Source organism: Myxocyprinus asiaticus, chromosome 47 (assembly GCF_019703515.2).
Source record: "Myxocyprinus asiaticus isolate MX2 ecotype Aquarium Trade chromosome 47, UBuf_Myxa_2, whole genome shotgun sequence".
NCBI classification, from domain to species: Eukaryota; Metazoa; Chordata; class Actinopteri; order Cypriniformes; family Catostomidae; genus Myxocyprinus; species Myxocyprinus asiaticus.
The window spans coordinates 28916588-28937867 of NC_059390.1; the positions used below are offsets into that span (position 1 = coordinate 28916588).

The 21280-nt window shown below is 37.7% G+C and overlaps 2 protein-coding genes and 1 long non-coding RNA gene across 10 annotated transcripts in view; 1 reads left to right on the forward strand and 2 right to left on the reverse strand.

Moving 5' to 3' along the window:
* LOC127437031 (NACHT, LRR and PYD domains-containing protein 3) overlaps positions 1 to 5464 on the reverse strand; it is a 53618-nt gene extending 48154 nt beyond the window's left edge. The window contains exons 1-3 of the mRNA XM_051691664.1: positions 5136 to 5464; positions 1622 to 4938; positions 556 to 663 (exon numbers count right to left, since the gene is read on the reverse strand). Of these exons, the coding sequence (XP_051547624.1) occupies positions 556 to 663; positions 1622 to 1674 (161 nt within the window). The 5' untranslated portion in view covers positions 1675 to 4938; positions 5136 to 5464. The remainder of the gene's footprint in view (positions 1 to 555; positions 664 to 1621; positions 4939 to 5135) is intronic.
* A 6508-nt stretch (positions 5465 to 11972) lies between these two features.
* LOC127437036 (uncharacterized) lies at positions 11973 to 16816 on the forward strand. The gene is made up of 2 exons (XR_007896503.1): positions 11973 to 12104; positions 14701 to 16816. It is a non-coding gene; the product is annotated as an uncharacterized LOC127437036 (long non-coding RNA).
* def8 (differentially expressed in FDCP 8 homolog) overlaps positions 15959 to 21280 on the reverse strand; it is a 33122-nt gene continuing 27800 nt past the window's right edge. For 6 of the 8 annotated variants that reach the window (XM_051691596.1, XM_051691601.1, XM_051691595.1 and 3 more), the window contains 3 exons: positions 21165 to 21274; positions 20469 to 20670; positions 15959 to 17022 (listed from right to left, as the gene is read on the reverse strand). In XM_051691596.1, the coding sequence (XP_051547556.1) occupies positions 17008 to 17022; positions 20469 to 20670; positions 21165 to 21274 (327 nt within the window). In that variant the 3' untranslated portion in view covers positions 15959 to 17007. The remainder of the gene's footprint in view (positions 17023 to 20468; positions 20671 to 21164; positions 21275 to 21280) is intronic. The other 2 variants (XM_051691603.1, XM_051691600.1) reach the window with 1 other exon arrangement.

A 21280-nucleotide genomic window follows, 5' to 3' on the forward strand; every position in this document is an offset into this window, starting at 1 on the left:
AGGGTGTTTTTATTTTAACCAGTTACTTGCTGTCACAGTCTGTCTCCATCAGCTTCTTCAAGGACTCTTATTTTGAAGTTTTCCCCCGGACTTCATTTCCCAGAGTGCACTGCCCTCATCACTTCCGGCTTGTTTCTTATTATCCTCACCTGTATTTTATTCCCTCATTAGTTCCTTTTGTATAAATATCCTCTAGTTTTGCCCACTCCTTTGTCAATCCTTGAAGTGTTATGTTGAGTTAGTGAAGTGTTATGTTACAGTTTATTGTTAGTTCCACTCCAGCGATTACTAGTGTTAAGATTTATTGTGTGTTTCCACTCCAGTGATTATTATTAAAGGATTTAAAGAATCTGCTCCTGTGTCTCTTCCACTCCTAGACCCCAACGTTACACTTGCTTAATTTTTATGGGGGGAAAAAATTCTCCTAAGTTTTCATGTAGATAATCTGGCACACGTAAGAAAGTATTTGTATTCTAAACGGAGTTTAGTTCATGTGATTTATCAGTTATCTTTGTGGTGTACACGTTCAAACTGTCAGTCAACATGAGTCCTCACCTCACACCAGCACAAGGGGCTCCTGAACTGAAGAGAGGTGGATCACCCATTGACCAGTCACTCTTCATGGACACACAGCTGGATTCAGGAGATTCTCCATGAATCAAACTAAAACACAATTAAACACTCTTTCAAAGATTACAAACACTCTTTTCCTCTCATCAGTTTCTCAGATTTACTCTTCCCAATATTTCTCTCTTCTTCAAAGAGGTAACATTCTTTTGCAGTGTTTTCAGTGTAATTTTGTCATTGAAATAGAGATTTATTCAGTAACAGTGGTCACAAAGAAACTGACTACTTCTCATTTTACGTTGTAGTTTAACATTGGGTTATTTCCATTTGAGAATATTTTTATTTAAGACAAAAGAAAGCAGCACACTGGAGATTACTGTGCACACAGTCCTAACATGAGGCTTCTGAAATACACCTTGTATGTTTATGGAAGACAATACAAAAAAATAATGACACAAATATATTAATGTATTCATTTTATAAGGCAAATTGTCATGGTTACATAGTAACTATATGGTAATTTTTAATGCACAGTTCTAGTTCAACATTCAGGACTAGGACCAGGACATTTCACTTATGCTTATTTAAAGAAGATATATTTGAGCACATGACATTACACACCAAAGCTGGAAAAACTGAAGAGGGTCAAAATTGATGATTAAAATGTTATTTTACAGGAGAAACATACACACAAATGACCTTTGACCACAATTCTAAATAATTTAATCCATGTACATTTTAGTTTGATGGTTTGTTCCGCATTCATCTGAAGGGAATTCTGTGTTTGTGTCTAAAAATATACAGAGAAACACATTTAAGTTTCATCTTCTACATACAACTGACTGTACAAGTTTTTCCAGTTATGTCTGTGACTGAATCAAACCGGTCTCACTGTCAAATACTGTGGATCTCACTTTACCCTAAAGCTGTTTTCACATACTTGAGATAATCCAGTCTGTTCTCATTTCTCCTCAGTGTTTTTATACTGTAGTGTTGTGCAGCATATCAGAAATACCTATCAGTGTATTTTATTAAACCATTGAAATCCTCTGACCTCTTGACCTTCCCTGTGTCTGTCTGTCCACTGAGATCCTTTGTGGAGTCCATGACATCATCTGAACAGTCCACTGAACACCTGTCAACAAAAGGGACATCATCTTTATGTGTGACATGTTTATTTGTTCAATACTGACACATATTTGTTTTGTACTCTAGAATGTCCATTAGAAATGAATCAATGAGGTTAAATTGCAGACTGTCAGCTTTTATGACATGTTAAACACCAGCATAAAGAGAAAACATCAGAAGACTCAACAGAAGAAAACAAAGCAACGTTTCAAGTCAATAGAAGAAATAACATTTCAGTGCCAAAGAAGCTGAACACTAAAAGTGCAAAAGTCTCAGTATCTGTTTGTTCTGCTGTGATTAATACTTAGATATCTGTTAGAAGTTTTACTGTAGCTGACAGTTTTAAAGATGAATTAATGTTGTCTTGTGAGTTTTGATTTATTTTGCAGCAGTTCAGTACTCATCTGTCAAGAGCTGTTGATGTTCACTTCCTCTTTACTGACTAGAATATCACCTACAAAATACTTCACAATCAATTGATTTATTGTTCCAGACAATTCAGTGAAGCAAAACCTTTCGTACTTTTTCTATTTTTCTCTCGTCATGTAATTTCCTGCTCTTGTCATAAAATGAATCCTGTTTTAATAGTTTCACTCTCACCTGTCACCTGAGGAGGAGTCTGAAAAGAGACAAACAATATTTAAAGGTGCAGCAGGTGTTTCATGCTCTTAAAGGGATAGTTCAGCCAAAATGAAAAATCTGTCAACATTTTCTAATCCTCATGTTGTTCTAAACCCATATAACTTTTTTCTTCAGTGGAACACAAAAGACTTTAGTCACCATTCACTTTCATTAATGGGGAAAGAGTTACAGTGACTGAGGCCTAACATCTCCTTTTGTGTTCTACAAGTTAAACAGGTTTGGTACAACATGAGGGTGAGTAAATGATGACAAGCCTTTCACTTTTGGCTGATCTATCCCTTTAAAGCTTATAAAAGTGCAGTGATAATGTGTGAGACGTGTAAATACATTACCGGCTGTTCCCGAGGAACCTTCAAATGTGACAGTACCAATGTGTATCTGTGTGTGTGTCATTTATTTGACTGCATTACAGACATAAAATACTGTCACAGTTGAAGGTTTGGAAGGAATAGCAGGTACTGAATGTGTCATAAAATAAAGTCTAGTTTGATTCTGCAGTTTTCAGTTATTTATTAAAATATAAAATAAATAAATAAATAAAACATTAATATCTACATCTCACACTATGATGAACTAGAATGAATTGAGTGAACAGATGAATATTTCCACAACATTCATATTAAATCAATCTCTCTTACACACACACACATACACACACGGATCTCTTCAGTAACTCAATCACTATTTTTTCTCAGATATTTCAGTGTCAGAGATTTCAACAGTCTTTGTGACTGGATCTCTGACTGATGTGTATCTTGAATTTATAACACAACACTTGAGGATATCAGATGTATAAATGAGCAGGTGATGAAACACTACATTTACTTCAGGTGAGAAACTTCCGCTAAAGTGTGTCATTTCTGCACCACTAGTGTCACCAAACTGAATTGCAAAAATAAACTTGTTTACAAACTGTGTTTTTCAAACACTCCCCTTTGTCTACCATTGATCAAACAAACAGATAGTCAACATCATTGTTGTGTGGAGCTGGACGGGTCGCTCAAAACAAAAAGCAATTTTTTACAGTGCCAAAGATAAGTGCAAATGTGTTACCTACAAATGGCTTACTTACAGTTTTCTCTGTATAGTAAGCTGGAATAGGAGAAAGTAATTTAACATCAAAATAATTACACATTTCTGGTTTAAACAATGTTCATGAAAATATTTTTTTCTGCAGTATAATATATGATGTGTACATTTTCACTGAACATGTTAATTTTAGGACAGCAGACTAGGGATGGGGAAATGAAGCCTTGTAAAGCTCTGAGGCTTTTCCCTGATTGTTCCGGGAAAAGATTCAAAGCTTCCAGACTGTCAAAACAGTGTCATCTGTTGGTTAGTACAAAATAAAGCAGCAATAAACTTGATGATGAAGCACCAACCACACACCTCACTGATGTAGTTTCAATGTTACATGCACAAATAAAAGCCTAACATGTGTGTGTGTGTGTGTGTGTGTTGATTTTCTACCTCTGATAAAATCATTTACCCATTAAAGCTTGGCAATAAATGCCAATATGAACCAAAACAATTCAATATGATGTAATACTGTAGAATAATGTATATAAATATGACTGTGTTGCATATGGCAAGTATTTGGGCTGTAATTATTGGTATTCTCTATCCTACATCTATGACAAGGTATTTCATAATGTAACTGAGTAAGTATGAATAAAAGTCGAAGAAGTTTGAAATGGACAGTATGATCCATCCATTTAAAGTGCAGAACTAAGATGTGAATAAGAACATATTGTGTGATGGGATCATCTGGTTATTAAATGTGCTTATGAGACTTGGCATTGATAGTGCTTGTGTAACTGTGGAAATGGCAGAAGGGGGATGGAGAAGTTTTTAATTATTTTTATTGAGAAATAAAAGCTGATTGACAGTGTTGGGCTGAGTCTATTTCTCCTTTTTGACAGTACTTCCTCTGCCTTAGAGAACACTCTCTCACAGGGTACAGAGGAGGCCGGTGTACAAATAAACTGCTGTGTCAAAGTGTATATATGGGGGTACATATGTTATTGTATTTTCCAATATCCCAATGGATCTTCGGCTTTTTGAATGTTTGTCTCTGTAAGGTATCTATCTACTTCGACTATTGCATCAGCTGTGGCATTTGAGCTTTGTTTGCTCTGGTCCACAGCATTGTCCAACAGGAGCCACAAGTTTCCACCAAAGAAATGTGAAGGGAAAAGAACTTGAATGGGAGTGACTGTACATGTACATTGACTGCATACTTCATACACCAACAGTCAACAGCTATGAATTTTTCTTTTTTGTTTGTTTTTTTAAAAAAAAAGACATTTATAAACAAATACTTGGGCTTGTTGTTAGCTGTTGAGTTGAGGATGGTGGTTCTGTTGACAGAGTGCTTGTCGATGGTCTTTCGTCTTCGGTCCTGATGATATTGGCACATTCTGCTTTTAGCCATTTGACAGCCTTGGTCATTTTATTCTGGTTATGGAAACCCAAGGTTTTAAACCTTGAGTCCAGCAAAGTTGCCATGGTCATTATGCTCAGTGACTCCATATTTCAGATGTGTTCCCTCAGATGCCTGATGATATTTCAGTTAATTCTTTTGAGATGTCCATGGTTAGCCTATGGAACAAAAATATGGGTTACTCAAGGCTGCAATAAAACATGCAGTATATACATATAAACAACATAATATTTCTAAAATATACTGTATTTAATTATTTATATTTAACAGTCTAATATAAAACAACAGTATAAGTCAGCCCCAAAACATTGATTACTATTGTTAATGAATAGGCTCAATAAATACAAATAAATACCTGATTTGTTCCCCCTGTAAAGAATGGTGAATCATTTTCAGTAATGGAATGACTTTGGAGCCAGGCACTCGCTTTTCCTCAGACAGCTCTACTGTGACCTGGTGGAATGGGGAGAGAACACACAGAATTTGCTCTATGGCTTCATACTTCTGTGCATGAAGCGGAGTGATGTCAGTTTTAAGCGAGGCAAGGGATACCCCCACAGTCTGTCTTTCATCATGCAGGCGCTGAAGCATGTGAAAAGTGCTGTTCCAGCGTGTTTCCACTTCACCGACCAGTTTAAGAACTGGTCTGTGCATCTCCTGCTGCATCTGGCTCAACATACAGTATCTCTGGCAGTGGTGCTGCTTCTAAAATAGGTGACCACTTTCTTCTCTTTGTTCCGGATGTCACAAAGAGCAGGAACCTGTTCAAAAGATATTTTAACCATTGTGTCAGGGCCGGAGTGGCAATCGGGAAGATCGGGAGAATTCCCGCTGGGCCGGTCAAAAATTGGGCAGGTTAGGTCCGCATGTTGATTGACAAACTTGCATCATATGTCGCATAACAATTGCCAACAGTCCGTAACATCCGGTATTTAAGGGATCAGAATTGCTTTCCGTATTATAGCGGACGCAGTCTGTATTTTATCATCTCACACCCAAACAAATGAGAGAGTATCCTGTGAGAGACGAAACTGATGTTGCGCCGCTTCATAACAGCGCGGGAAGGATCACGGAAGATCCATCGAGAATAGACAGGCTACTAATAGCTGAATGGATGAACGTGCTTCGGGTACAAGATCATCACAAGTTTAATACTGACAGCAGTCTCACAATCTCAATCAATTAATCTCTGAAATCCTCTTCCCTAGCAGTGCAGAATGATAATAGCAAAATTATTCTTTGTCACAAAATAACAGAATACTTAAAGTAAATGAATACAGATGCAACAGCACGACACGGTACGAAAATAATGGGACTTTACAGCTCTCAAAAGATTAAACTCAACTAAACAAACTGCACAGAGTGCCTTCAATGTTGTGTAATGCGATAAAACCCTCTTAAAGAGACAGTAACCATTTTGCCTTTGTCCTGAACATTTACATTTCAAGTAAAAGAAAAGTACAAATGTGTTATTTTTAGTCTTTTATTTCACTCTTATCATTGTAAAATGCCACGTTTTTGAATGGCATGTAAAAATGTAAAAACAATCACTCAACCTTCATTGTTTCACTGGATCTGTTGCTATTTTAATGATCTAAAATACAAAGCACTGACCATTTAAAGTGAGCCTGTACATCTTGAAAGAGTTTTAAACAGTTACAGTTCTACAGTGTTATTATGTGCCTAGATAGTCTTTAAAATAAACTTAGTTTACCCCAAAATTAAATTTCTTTCATCATTTACTCACCCTCATGCCATCCCAGATGTGTATTATTGTGTATAGATATTTCTGTCTTCTGCTGAACACAAATGAAGCTTTTTAGAAGAATTTCTCAGTTCTGTTGGTCCTTTCAATGCAAGTGAATTGTGATCAGAACTCAGAAGGTACAAAAATCTCATAAATGCAGCATAAAAGTAATCCATACAACTCCAATGGTTTAAGCTACGTCTTCAGAAGCGATATGATAGGTGTGGATGAGAAACAGATCAATATTTAATTTTTATTTGTATTTTTACTATACATTCTCCTCCCTGCCCAGTATGGGGCGATATGCTTATGTAAATCACCAAAAACAGAAGAAGAACTCTTAAGAGAGAGGAGTGCTTATGAAAGTGAAAGTGGAGATTTATAGTAAAAAATAACTTAATTATTGATCTGTTTCTCACCGCTTCTCATTTACTTGCATTGAATGGACCAACAGTTCTTCTAAACATCTTCATTCATGTTCTGCAAAAGAAAGTCATACACATCTGGGATGGCATGAGGGTGAGGAAATGATCAAATGTCCCTTTAACATTCACTTATTTTTACAACACATACAATGATGTCTTATGACAAAGTGAAAATCTTAGTGAATGCCGTATGTGGTTTAATGACATGGAGAGCTTAAATAATTTTCAAGTAATTACATATATTGCATATTTTTGCTGTGATCTTGTTTTATTGTTATCATCTTCACCACCAACCCCCCATTTGGGTGTGGGCTGACTTGGACATGACATCCCGGGCTGAATATGAATCCCACTCTGACCCTGCATTGTGTTAAGGGCATGTGCAATGCAGATTGAGTGTCACACTTGCAGAATTCTTGCACAAGCAATCATGTTTGCTGCAGCATCTGTGACAAGGCACTTCACTTTGTCCTTGATTGCCCACTCCTCCATAACATTATTTTTCACCAGGGCCATATTTTCAGCCGTGTGTCTATTTAGAAACTGTTCAACCCCCAACAAGCCAGTGGTCAGTTTTTCATTGCCATCAATATAATGACAGGTTATGGCTAGGTATGCATCCATGTTGATTGAAGTCCACATATCTGATGTGTGAGACACGGCTGTAACGTGAGAGAGAGAGAGAGAGCAGTAAGGATCGTCACCTGGGTTATGATGACTCTAACATATGTCTCTAATTATAGTGATGGCGGAGGGAGACCTGAAAATGCATGCCAGAGCATCAGAGCGGAGAGAGAGCACCAGAGAGAGAGTGGCAAGAGAACTGGTGGCCGAATGACCGGCAGCAATAACTGCATAATTCTATTAGAGACTGTTAAAAAGACCCTGTTTGAGCTGGCCACTGAGAGCCGTGTTCCTTTTGTTTTATCTGAGTGTGAAGAAAATAAATACTCACCTCAACTGTTCACTGTCTCCTGACTCCTCCATTGCCCATGAACTTAGATCTTTCATATTAAGCTTTTGTGAAAGTGATCACCCCCTCACCAAACACCAACATCAAATTACCAAAACAAAACCAAAAGTGCAAAAAAACAAACAAACAACAAAAACATCAACAAATAAAAAACTAAATTGGTGATCATTTAAATGTAACGTATTGCTTATCCAACTTTCAGTACTATCATCACAAAACAAACAACCAGACTGAGCCAATGACCACTCATAAAGTAAGGTCTGGGTTCAAACATTCCGACACGCAAAGCAAAGTGAGGCTTCATTTGTTATCGATCACGTGACTGTGATACAGGTCTTCACTGGAGATTGCGCTGCGTGCTCGATATGTGTCTCGAAGCTTCAGTGTCATACATAACATCACTAATTTGAGTTTTGAACATTGAAATGGCTTCTGAGGCCTAAGTACTTTGTGTTGTTGTCTAAAAGTGATTCCACTGTAACAATCTTTCCATATTTCCTGATTTCCATTGTAAATATTTAATCTGCTCTGTCTCTAACTCGATTACCTTTATAGTATATACTGTAGAAAGCTTTTTCTCTGTGATTCGTGCAAGAATGTTTCAACATTTCTTTTTATTTTTTTTTTCAAAATGACTATTACAGTTCCGTGTTAGCTTTAGGAATACATTTATTTCATTTGAAGCATTAAAGGGGTCATGTAATGAGGAATCAAATTTTCCTCGATATTTTGACATATTAGAGGTCATTCTACTATAAAACATACCGTAAATTCCAGAACTCAAAACTTAATCCCCAATGCAATGAAAGCATTTATTGAAACCAAGCTGCCAAAACACCCCGTTCTCTACTTTCGTGACAACTCTACGTCACTTGGGGTACTCAATAATTCAAGAGGGCCTGTACAGCAACAACATCAATGCCTATTTTAAAATAATCGCACACATGGCCCCGCACACTGGTGCTCACTTGGCTCATAAAAAGACAGAGAGAAGGACAAAAGGCCTATTGTCTGTGGCCTAACTAGTCCTGAACACAAAAGGGGACCCATCTGGATTATTTTGAATTACTTTTGTATACAAACATGTACTACACAGACATCTTTGACTGTTGTCATCTCTCTGGCACGCTTTTAAAAGATGCAGTGTCAAGTTTCAACTCTGAAGAGAAGATGCATTTCATCAGCTGCTATGGCTCCTGTTGCTTTGTTGCTTTAACTGCTCAACAAAATGTTCTTTCACCTGTCAGTGCTTTTTTTAATTGTTGGAATATGTAAACACCACTAGATCAACACCACTAGAAGCCCACTTATGAATCAACTGGGGGTCATGTTAACTGGGGATGTTTGCGTGCATGTGAATAATTTTATTTGCCTTTTCAGCAGATTCGTTCAATGTGAATTGTCAACAATCCAGACAATTCACCCCCTGCCCTCCCTTCAAGAACTATACACTTCCAGAGTGAGGAAAAAGGCTGGAAAAATCATTCTGGACCCCACTCACCCTGCCTACCACCTTTTTGAACTGTTGCCTTCTGGCCGACACTTCAGAGCTCTGAGCACCAGAACCGTCAGGCACAGGAACAGTTTTTTCCCTCAGGCTATCCATCTCATGAACAGTTAAATTGCCCCATTGAGTAATAATTAATGTGCAATACACAGTTTAGTCTTTTTATATTATCCAACACATCCAACCTCTTCTGCCATTACATTCCCTTGCACTGTATATAACCGATTTGTATTTAGATTTGCACTACGTATGTGTATGTGTGTATTTACATTTACGTTTATGCAGTTGGCAGACACTTTTATCCAAAGCGACTTACAGTGCCCTTATTACAGGGACAATCCCCATGGAGCAACCTGGAGTTAAGTGCCTTGCTCATGGACACAATGGTGGTGGCTGGAATGTCGAACCAACAACCTTCTGCTTACCAGTTCAGTGCTTTAGTCCACTACGCCACCACCACTCCACATGTATGTATGTGTGTGTGTATGTATGTATGTATGTATGTGTGTATGTATGTATAAATTTATATATACAGTTGTGCTCAAAAGTTTGCATACCCTGGCAGAAATTGTGAAAGTTTGGCATTGATTTTGAAAATATGACTGATCATGCAAAAAAACTGTCTTTATTTAAGGATAGTGATCATATGAAGCCATTTATTATCACATAGTTGTTTGGCTCCTTTTTAAATCATAATGATAACAGAAATCACCCAAATGGCCCTGATCAAAAGTTTACATACCCTTGAATGTTTGGCCTTGTTACAGACACACAAGGTGACACACACAGGTTTAAATGGCAATTAAAGGTTCATTTCCCACACCTGTGGCTTTTTAAATTGCAATTAGTGTCTGTGTATAAATAGTCAATGAGTTTGTTAGCTCTCACGTGGATGCACTGAGCAGGCTAGATACTGAACCATGGGGAGCAGAATAGAACTGTCAAAAGACCTGCGTAACAAGGTAATGGAACTTTATAAAGATGGAAAAGGATATAAAAAGTTATCCAAAGCCTTGAAAATGCCAGTCAGTACTGTTCAATCACTTATTAAGAAGTGGAAAATTTGGGGATCTCTTGATACCAAGCCAAGGTCAGGTAGACCAAGAAAGATTTCAGCCACAACTGCCAGAAGAATTGTTCGGGATACAAAGAAAAACCCACAGGTAACCTCAGGAGAAATACAGGCTGCTCTGGAAAAAGACGGTGTGGTTGTTTCAAGGAGCACAATATGACGATACTTGAACAAAAATGAGCTGCATGGTCGAGTTGCCAGAAAAAGCATTTACTGTGCCAATGCCACAAAAAAGACCGGTTACAATATGCCCAACAACACCTTGACACGCCTCACAGCTTCTGACACTCTGTAATTTGGAGTGACGAGACCAAAATAGAGCTTTATGGTCACAACCATAAGCGCTATGTTTGGAGAGGGGTCAACAAGGCCTATAGTGAAAAGAATACCATCCCCACTGTGAAGCATGGTGGTGGCTCACTGATGTTTTGGGGGTGTGTGAGCTCTAAAGGCACGGGGAATCTTGTGAAAATTGACGGCAAGATGAATGCAGCATGTTATCAGAAAATACTGGCAGACAATTTGCATTCTTCTGCACGAAAGCTGCGCATTGGACCCTCTTGGACTTTCCAGCATGACAATGACCCTAAGCACAAGGCCAAGTTGACCCTCCAGTGGTTACAGCAGAAAAAGGTGAAGGTTCTGGAGTGGCCATCACAGTCTCCTGACCTTAATATCATCGAGCCACTCTGGAGAGATCTCAAACGTGCAGTTCATGCAAAACGACCAAAGACTTTGCATGACCTGGAGGCAGTTTGCCAAGATGAATGGGCAGCTATACCACCTGCAAGAATTTGGGGCCTCATAGACAACTATTACAAAAGACTGCACGCTGTCATTGATGCTAAAGGGGGCAATACACAGTATTAAGAACTAAGGGTATGCAGACTTTTGAACAGAGGTCATTTCATTTTTTTCTTTGTTGCCATGTTTTGTTTTATGATTGTGCCATTCTGTTATAATCTACAGTTGAATATGAATCCCATAAGAAATAAAAGAAATGTGTTTTGCCTGCTCACTCATGTTTTCTTTAAAAATGGTACATATATTACCAATTCTCCAAGGGTATGCAAACTTTTGAGCACAACTGTATGTGTATGTATGTGTGTGTGTTTGTGTGTGTATATATATATATATAATATATAGTCTATTTTTCTTTTCAATATTTATTTATTTATTCAATTTTTAAATATTTTTTAAAAGTCTTGTTACTGTTTTGTATTGTTGTGTACTGGAAGCTCCTGTCACCAAGGCAAATTCCTTGTATGTGTAAGCATACTTGGCAATAAAGTTCATTCTGATTCTGATTTTGATTACTATTGATTTATTGTTATTATTAGTAGTAGAAGCAATACAGTGAATATTACATAGCTATACAGTAGTGATATATTTCTGTCATACTTTTTTCATTTAAATTGAGCTTTTATTTTGACGGAGCTTTTATTTTTAAGTGTTTCTTTGTTATGACAGCAGCTTTTCAGTCTGGAAAACATGCACTACAACATGAATTTGCACTCTATTCACTGTCATCTCCTACAAACAGAGCACTCCATGCTCATGATGGTGTTTCCGTGAATGAGCCAAGGAGGAGCTTTAAAAGGTATGTGAGGTGCAGCTGGCGTCGACACAACACTGTCTCCACACATTCACTAGTGCTCACATTTGAAGCGCGCTGCACATGGAAAGTAAACTATATATTTATATAATTAAATCAAAGCTTTTGTGGTAATCTCAATAGGACATAAAGTAATTTTAATTTGTGTGCTGAATGTTTATGTAATGACATTTGTATGTCAGATGTTATAATGTTTTTGGTATCAGAGCATTTTTACGAGAACGAGTACATGAGCACGGTATTGGACATGATTCCAATACCAGTATTGGTACCGGGACATCCCTAATCATGACTGTAAATTGTCACTATGGAGCCACTAGGACCCTGTTTTTAATGCTGCACTTTATACTTTGGAAGAGTTAAGTTAAAAATAAACTCGCTGCTAAAATTACATCCTTTTCTTTTGTGAATATTCAGTGTAGCTGTGTACGAAACACCACCCACACAGAGGTGACTGTCAAACCAAGCAACTTCCTATTAGTCAACACGTCATGTGAAATCCGTGTGGGGGAATCCTTCACCACTGCAAGTCCATTGTGCAAAATTAACGATCGCGTGGATTCCGAAATTAAAGATCACACACATGATCAGGACTCCAACACAGAGCAGACCGTGCTTATAACACGGTTACTTGCCAAACAAATGCATATTGCTCACAAAATATAGATGTGAGATTAAATAATTTTATTATGTAAGAAGAATGCATAGCAGAGTGTAAAGACAATGATGACGTACAAGCTACTGTAGCAGCTGCCGTCTCATCTGTCTTGTATTAGCCAGGACATCCAAAATGAATGCATCGGGATGTCCATTAACCCGTATTTAAGCAGCAAAGCAGTCTAGGGTGATTCCCCTCCCCTGGTCGACCGGTGACCGTCCCGTATTTCCCATTACACGGGATGCGTACTGAAGTATGCCGACTTTGTTCAGTTATCAATTGTTATTTCAGGCGAAAACTGTAGTAGTTTGATTGCGTGCTTCACATAAATTGCAGCATATAGCTATTAATGATTGCCTGGACTGAGTGCTTTCAGGGGATTTTGTAAATCACTTGCATGTTTTCATTCTTTTATTCTTGAAAAAAAAAAAAAGTGTTGGTGAGGGTGTTTGCACCATAAATAACACAGTGGACGTGTATATTGAAGTCTTAAAGGGATAGTACACAGAAACCTGAGCATTTCAGACAGAGGGCCAGAGACAGGGTGGAAAAAGGCCATGTAAATCTACCTGTGTATATTGACTGTTTTTTTGTGCAAAACCCTTCATTAACATTGTAAGTGAACCTCAATAGGGAAAAAAGTATGACATGGCACCTCTAATGCACTGTTTTACAGTTTAGTAATATTGCAAGGTCATATAGCGATTTTAGTCTTATATCGCAGCATTAATGGATACTGATGTCTCAGAGGTCAAAGTATGCAGGTTTCAAAGTGTTTTGGATTATTTTTCCCTCATCATGTAACTTTTACACTTTTACAACTGTCACGTTCTGAGTGCCGGTTTTTCCTCATTAATGTGAAAATGACAAAAAGTATAAATTAAATATTACATGTTCTTAGATGTGCCTACCCTTCTACATTCCTTACAAAAATCGAGAGTTCATGGAAACTTTACTGCAATCTTGCAGCAATTTCACCACTGATAATTTTCAAATGCAAATGAGCTTTGCGGAAAACTTGTGGCAAATTTTCCATTGTTGCCAAATGTTTGTCGGAGGTTCACCACTACCGGCGAAGAGATGCAAACTTCTGGATTGTGCAGTTAAATTAACTTTTTACAGAGTGAGTGTCCCCAAAAAAACGTTTTTCTGTTTTTTCCAATTATTTGCACAGCTTTTTATTTAATTAATTAAAATAAATGTAATCTTATCCCACTACTTTATCTCTGTATCTGATTTAGATCAGGTAGTTCTCTAGATCTAACAAAATTCTCTGTTATTTTTATTCTTCAGTCGAAATTTGTGCTGCAAAATCAATGACAGCTGTAACTTATCAATGCTGGCAAGTAACCATGGCTTAAGCGGGATAATCCACGGCTAGGTGTGCGTTAAATAACTTAAATGCACTCCAGTTCGCATTGGGTGGTTCTTTGCCTTCACGTTGTGCATTAAAATCATTTTAGCTGTGGATTATCCCTTACTTACAGGCAACAAAATAAACCAGTGAAAAAAATCAAACCCAAAAGAATACTGACAAAATAACCAGGGCTAGCAATGTTTGATTTTATTCTGTTTACTTGTTTACCCAAAAGCTATAGCAAAATATGATGGAATTGTAGTTTGGAGTGTAGAATTCACAATAATAATTGTAATTTACAATATCTGTTCTTACCAAAAGCTTAAAATCAACATACTAAACCGCTGCTAGAGGAAACACATTTGTTTAATGTACTTATGAGTTACTGATAGGACTGGTGTATCACTGGCTGCATTGTGCACAGTATGTGAGCGCTGTGTTTGGTCTTCACTGGAGCTCCTGTGTGTTCTGTAATCAATGTTGTGTGATAGACTACTGTTACATGTAACGTGTAAAACATGTGGTTAGTGAAACTGGAATATGACACGTGTGTTTGTGTTCTGCAGGTCACCAGCAGGCCGTGCACATACGCTCTCCTGGACACGCTGCAGTAAAGCGCAACACATGCGAGAGCGAAAACACCGCAGTGAATCCAGAAACAGCGAGACTTTTCACAAGACTGAGACTCCCAAACAGACATGAAAAACACATACACAAAGAACTCAAACAACAAGTCAATCTCATTTAGACACAAACACACACACTACTAAAGATCATGATTGTTTAAATACACCACACAGTGAAATGCACGACCTGGGAGCAAATCTCTAACATGAATTACAGATGACACAGATTGTACCTGCTTTCGGTGTTGTGTGTGATTAGAGAGCACAGGTGAAGCACCAGGGTGCAGACATGGAATTGTTGATCTTTTGGAAGTGTACCATTTAATAGCATTTAACTTGTTTTCATTGAGTGACAAGCCAAAACGGTTTACATTTTATCAGACAGTTATCATACATGATAGGATGCTGTAATTGAAATGCAGATAATTAACTGTTCACAGACATGCAAACTCAAAGCTTCTGTATATCACAAATAATAGAATTGGGCTTTTTTCTGCTAAATAAATGTTGTGCATTTGGAGTGAATGGAGTAAAGATGCTATTTAATTTGTCAGGCTTTGTAAATCACTTGTGAAATAATCAACTGTGTGAGTAATCATTTCAGGAGTCACATCTTTACAGTTCAGACTATGTTATATGTGTGTAATAACAGAATGAAAACGGGGATGTGTTGAAAAGCAGTATTTTCAAACTGGGGTCCACTGAAATTTGGAGAGAAAACTATTTGTATTTCAATTCAAAATGTGTTTGAACAGTAAGAAATTAAAACCAAATATGCAAATAGTTTGTATCATTCTAGAGAGTGTTTCCTCGCCACCATCGCCTAGCTAGTTACTTGTTGAATGGCACTATAATGGCACTGTAAATCTGCTTTGCAACAATATTAATAAAGTGCAATACAGACTAATTTGAATGGAATGAAAATGTTTCTCCAATATTCTGCTATTAAGTGGAAAAAAGGTATGCTTTTAAATAGTTGAACACAACCACACCAACACCAGCAATTCAAGTGTGGTATGCTTGAGCATCTTTTGGGACTAAGTCTGAAACTACTGATCCAGTATTCTGATAATCATACTGTCTCTAATCATAATACTGTAAGCTCATAATTCTTGAATGGAAAAACTTGCCAACATAAGGACAGATCATGAAAATACAGTGCAGAATCACTTTACAACAGACAAACACTACCATATGCTCTGTTTCATAAGTTTTATTCATGCTTAATGTGGAGATCTTAGATATTGCACTTCATAACACTTCTTCTTGCACAGATATTACAGAGACAATTAAATAACATACTGCTATTTAATATGATATTCCATATTGTTTTACAACAGATAATTACAATGACATAAACACTCAATTATGAGATATATTTGCACATCCACAGTACAAAGAGGTGTAATGATATCTTGGGTAAATTAAATAGCAGATCTCCTTAGATCCATGAGGGCAATAAAACAAGTTACGTTGTAGATAATATTATTATGTACAGAAACATTTCTAAGCAAGAGTGTGTTTTGGAGACAACAGTACAAAAATAAACAATGACAAAAAGAGACGGCAAAAGCCTAGTGTTGCCTTGCAGCATTTTTTTTTTTTTTTTATCTGGTCCCATAAACATACATGCCTCACTGAATTATACACCTTATTCACAGAAGCGCCATATTTAATTTGAGAAGGGAATAAAAACAAGGCTATGAGTGATGAGTTCTCGGGAGTTTTTTTGCCTACTGAACATTTTCACATTAGATCATCGCCAATCTAAACAACAATTCAAACCATTGCCGAGACTGAAAGTCTATCCCCCACTGTCTCTTTTACATTTATGTCAAAAGTTAAATATGGCGCTACTCTTAATAAGGTCCATTAAAACATGAATATTTAAATGAATTTGATAAAGTAATGTTGGAGGATAGGTTTTGGTTTGGACTGTTTGTAAGAGATCTTGTAACAGTGCCAATAAAGTACATATCTGCTCAAAATCATCAGTCCAAACTGATATAAAGATTAAGTCGATTAGGTTTTCCTGCTCTGTATCAACCACACTGCATCATAAATAACCTGAAACAAGCACGCTTCAAACCTCACAAACAAATAAACAATAGATTTACAGAGAATAAGAGACATGTGGCTGTGAGAATGTTGTTCGTCCATCTGTCGTTCCTGCTGATCTATGGGTTCAGACACTCCTCATGTTTGCGTTCCAGCATTCTGGCACAGCGTGGGCATGTGGTGGAGTTATCATAGTAACAATCCCTGAGCAACATTACAAAATCACAGTCAACAAGACCTAAAAATGCTTATCTTTCAAATGTAAGGTCTGAAACACAACGCAAGTATCTGGATACACAAGCTTCAGTGCATGCACCATGGTATGCCAAGCACAGACATTTGAAATCCACATTCACCCCTTTGTGGACTGAAGTTTGTTAAGGCCAAATTATTGTTAGAACACGCCAGAAGTACGGCCAACTGGACTTCAGTTCTGGATTCAGTCCTAAATATTTTAAAAGTTGTTTTGTTTTCTATTCATTTTCTATGGCATTTGCAAATTTTGCAACTCTTTTACCAGAATTTGGGACATGTCTAAATACCTCTTAAAACCGGAGTGGCCTGGTACTGGGCCACTGAAGGGTGCTGAATACTAAAAATACATTGCTGGTCTCCAGACTGCGACTAAAATGGTTCCAAATGCGACCAAAAATCATTTATTGCTACTATAATTTCAAATCTAGTCGCCATTGGCGACAGTCGGGTTGTGTGCGTTCATATGCAGTTTCATCAGATATCATCTTGCGAGTTATTGAATACATCTATAGAGCGTGAACCATCAGTGTGTCTTGCACTGCTTTTCACCCGTTCTGTTGTGGTGACGAGCTCGCTGCACCGCATGCAACAACAACAAACCCAGCGCGAGAGAGTCGTGACCAAATTATTCTTTTGAACCGGATCTTTTTCATGAATCACCCGAAAAGAACTGAGGGTTTGCACTCAGGAGCTTAGCAGTTTGAATCAGATTCATTTTCTCAGCGAATCAGCCATCAGTGAGCTCACAACTGGGAGTGCAGACATTTCAAAATAAGAGTCCCATGTGTATATCAGGCTTCTTTACAATTAAAAGTAATTATTGATTGGGATTGGAGTAGCACAATAAACTGCATCTGGGATTTCTTTCAATTTGCACTCTTGTAGTCTCTGCGTCTGGGCCATCCGGTAACAGTAAAAGACTAAGGCAATACAGTGCATCCGGAAAGTATTCACAGCGCTTCACTTTTTCTACATTTTGTTATGTTACAGCCTTATTCCAAAATGGATTAAATTCATTATTTTCCTCAAAATTCTACAAACAATACCCAATAATTACAACGTGAAAGAAGTTTGTTTGAAATCTTTGCAAATTTATTAAAAATAAAAAAAAAATCACATGTACATAAGTATTCACAGCCTTTGCTCAATACTTTGTTGAAGCACCTTTGGCACCAATTACAGCCTCAAGTCTTTTTGAGTATGATGCTACAAGCTTGGAACACCTATTTTTGGGCAGTTTCTCCCATTCTTCTTTGCAGGACCTCTCAAGCTCCATCAGGTTGGATGGGGAGCATCAGTGCACAGCCATTTTCAGATCTCTCCAGAGATGTTCAATCGGGTTCAAATCTGGGATCTGGCTGGGCCACTAAATGACAGAGTTGTTCCGTAGCCACTCCTTTGTTATCTTGGCTGTGTGCTTAGGGTCGTTGTCCTGTTGGAAGATGAACCTTCGCCCCAGTCTGAGGTCCAAAGCGCTCTGGAGCAGGTTTTCATCAAGGATGTCTCTGTACATTGCTGCAGTCATCTTTCCCTCGATCCTGACTAGTCTCCCAGTTCCTGCCGCTGAAAAACATCCCCACAGCATGATGCTGCCACCACCATGCTTCACTGTAGGGATGGTATTGGCCAGGTGATGAGCGGTGCCTGGTTTCCTCCAGACATGACGCTTGCCATTCAGGCCAAAGAGTTCAATCTTTGTTTCATCAGACCAGAAAATTTTGTTTCTCATGGTCTGAGAATCCTTCAGGTGCCTTTTGGCAAACTCCAGACAGGCTGTCATGTGCCTTTTACTGAGGAGTGGCTTCCGTCTGGCCACTCTACCATACAGGCCTGATTGGTGGAGTGCTGCAGAGATGGTTGTTCTTCTGGAAGGTTCTCCTCTCTCCACAGAGAAACGCTGGAGCTCTGTCAGAGTGACCATCGGGTTCTTGGTCACCTCCCTGACTAAGGCCCTTCTCCCCTGATTGCTCAGTTTGGCCAGGTGACCAGCTCTAGGAAGAGTCCTGGTGGTTCCAAACTTCTTCCATTTATGGATGATGGAGGCCACTGTGCTCATTGGGACCTTCAATGCTGCAGAAATTTTTCTGTACCCTTCCCCAGATCTGTGCCTCGATACAATCCTGTCTCGGAGGTCTACAGACAATTCCTTGGACTTCATGGCTTGGTTTGTGCTCTGACATGCACTGTTAACTGTGGGATCTTATATAGACAGGTGTGTACCTTTCCAAATCATGTCCAATCAACTGAATTTACCACAGGTGGACTCCAATCAAGTTGTAGAAACATCTCAAGGATGATCAGTGGAAACAGAATGCACCTGAGCTCAATTTTGAGTGTCATGGCAAAGGCTGTGAATACTTATGTACATGTGATTTTTTTTTTTTTCGTTTTTTATTTTTAATAAATTTGCAAAGATTTCAAACAAACTTCTTTCATGTTGTCATTATAGGGTATTGTTTGTAGAATTTTTAGGAAAATAATGAATTTAATCCATTTTGGAATAAGGCTGTAACATAACAAAATGTGGAAAAAGTAAAGCGCTGTGAATACTTTCCGGATGCACTGTATTGTAAAACAATTTATATACTAATATATATATATATATATATATATATATATATATATATATATATATATATATACACACACGCATACACACACCACCTGTCAAAAGTTTTGAAACACTTGACTGAAATGTTTGGTAACTGCAGCGGTCCCTAAAATGTGATCAATAACTCATATTTTATTTGCATTTGGTGTGCAAAGGCCTTTAGAGTGTTAGAATCCACATTTGGTAAAAACAAGCGGACCCCGTGTGGATAATCAGAATTAGAGTGCACATATACAGACTGTCCACAAGAGGGCACTCAATGCACATTTTTGAATTGATGGACTGTGGTGTCTCAAGTTTTGGTATAAGTTAAAGTACTTTATGATTAATTGAGAGGTTTTTATGTTCAATAAAACACCTGAATCCTTGCTTGGAGAGGTTTTTGGACACTTGGACAAAAAAAGGCCACCAGCATTCCAAATGCTGTAACTTCTCATTTCTATCAACGCAACAAGTACAGTTGACGTACTTTTTGACAGATACATTTTTTTTTTTTTTTTTACCTAGTTTATTTGCACCCTGAGATATTTATGACAAAATAAAATTTTCTTTGGACGCAATTTTTGGAGTGTTTTCTCAGCAGTGTCTAAAACTGAAAGTCTCAAATTTGTTCCAAATCTTTTTTCTTTTTTATACATTTCAAAAGGTTTTGTATAAATCTACGCAATCAACAATTCTACAGATTTTCTTAGTTATAAGCCATTATATTCTTTTTGCCATTTAAGTGGGAAATCGTGAAAAAAAAAAAATTGCCTTCATGGTGTAATGGCACGGTCATACGTACCTTTGCATGGCAGAATTCAGTCATCTCGATGGCAATTCGCAAGATTGTAAATTTCACATGATGGACTTCTAGTGGCAAAGAGTTTCCTCTAGTGGATTTCACGTGGAGTTCAAGTTTGGTGATCTCTGACAGGCGAATTCGCCGTGTTGACCAATAGGAAGTTACTTGGTTTGGCATTGGCCTCTGTTTGTACGATGACACACTGAATATTCACAATGGACAAGGATATCATTTTAGCGACAAGTTTCTTTTTAACTTAAAGTGGAGAATTAAAGAGGCTGATTGGCAATTCGTTTTTTGCTGGTTTCACACACACTCCACATCCGCCCACACCTTCTTCGCCTGCGGAATTCTGCCGTGCAAAGGTAATTGTGACCGTGCCTTAAGGGTTTAAAACCTTTATTTCTGTTATTTTGTACATTTCTAGCAATAAACATTCAATAAATTTATATAATGTACAACATAAAATTACAATAATGTATCTGTGATTAAATATAATGTAATGTGTCAGTATATGTCATTAGTAATTTATTTTCAAAGTGATTAAATTAGTGGAATGTGCCAATTTTTTTAAACATACTGTAATTAAAACAAGCATGAACTGTAATGTTAAGTGTCAGCACATATGATTGGTAATGTATCTGTGATGAAATATAATGAAACGTGTCAGTGTATGTGATTGGTAATGTATCTGACCTGTGGAAAACAGCGGAGCAGTCGTGGCAGATGGAGGTGTGACTGTCGAATGGGAAGAGAATGTCGCCTTCTTTACACAGTTCACACAGGAAGCCTTTGGCCTGACATTTCTGATG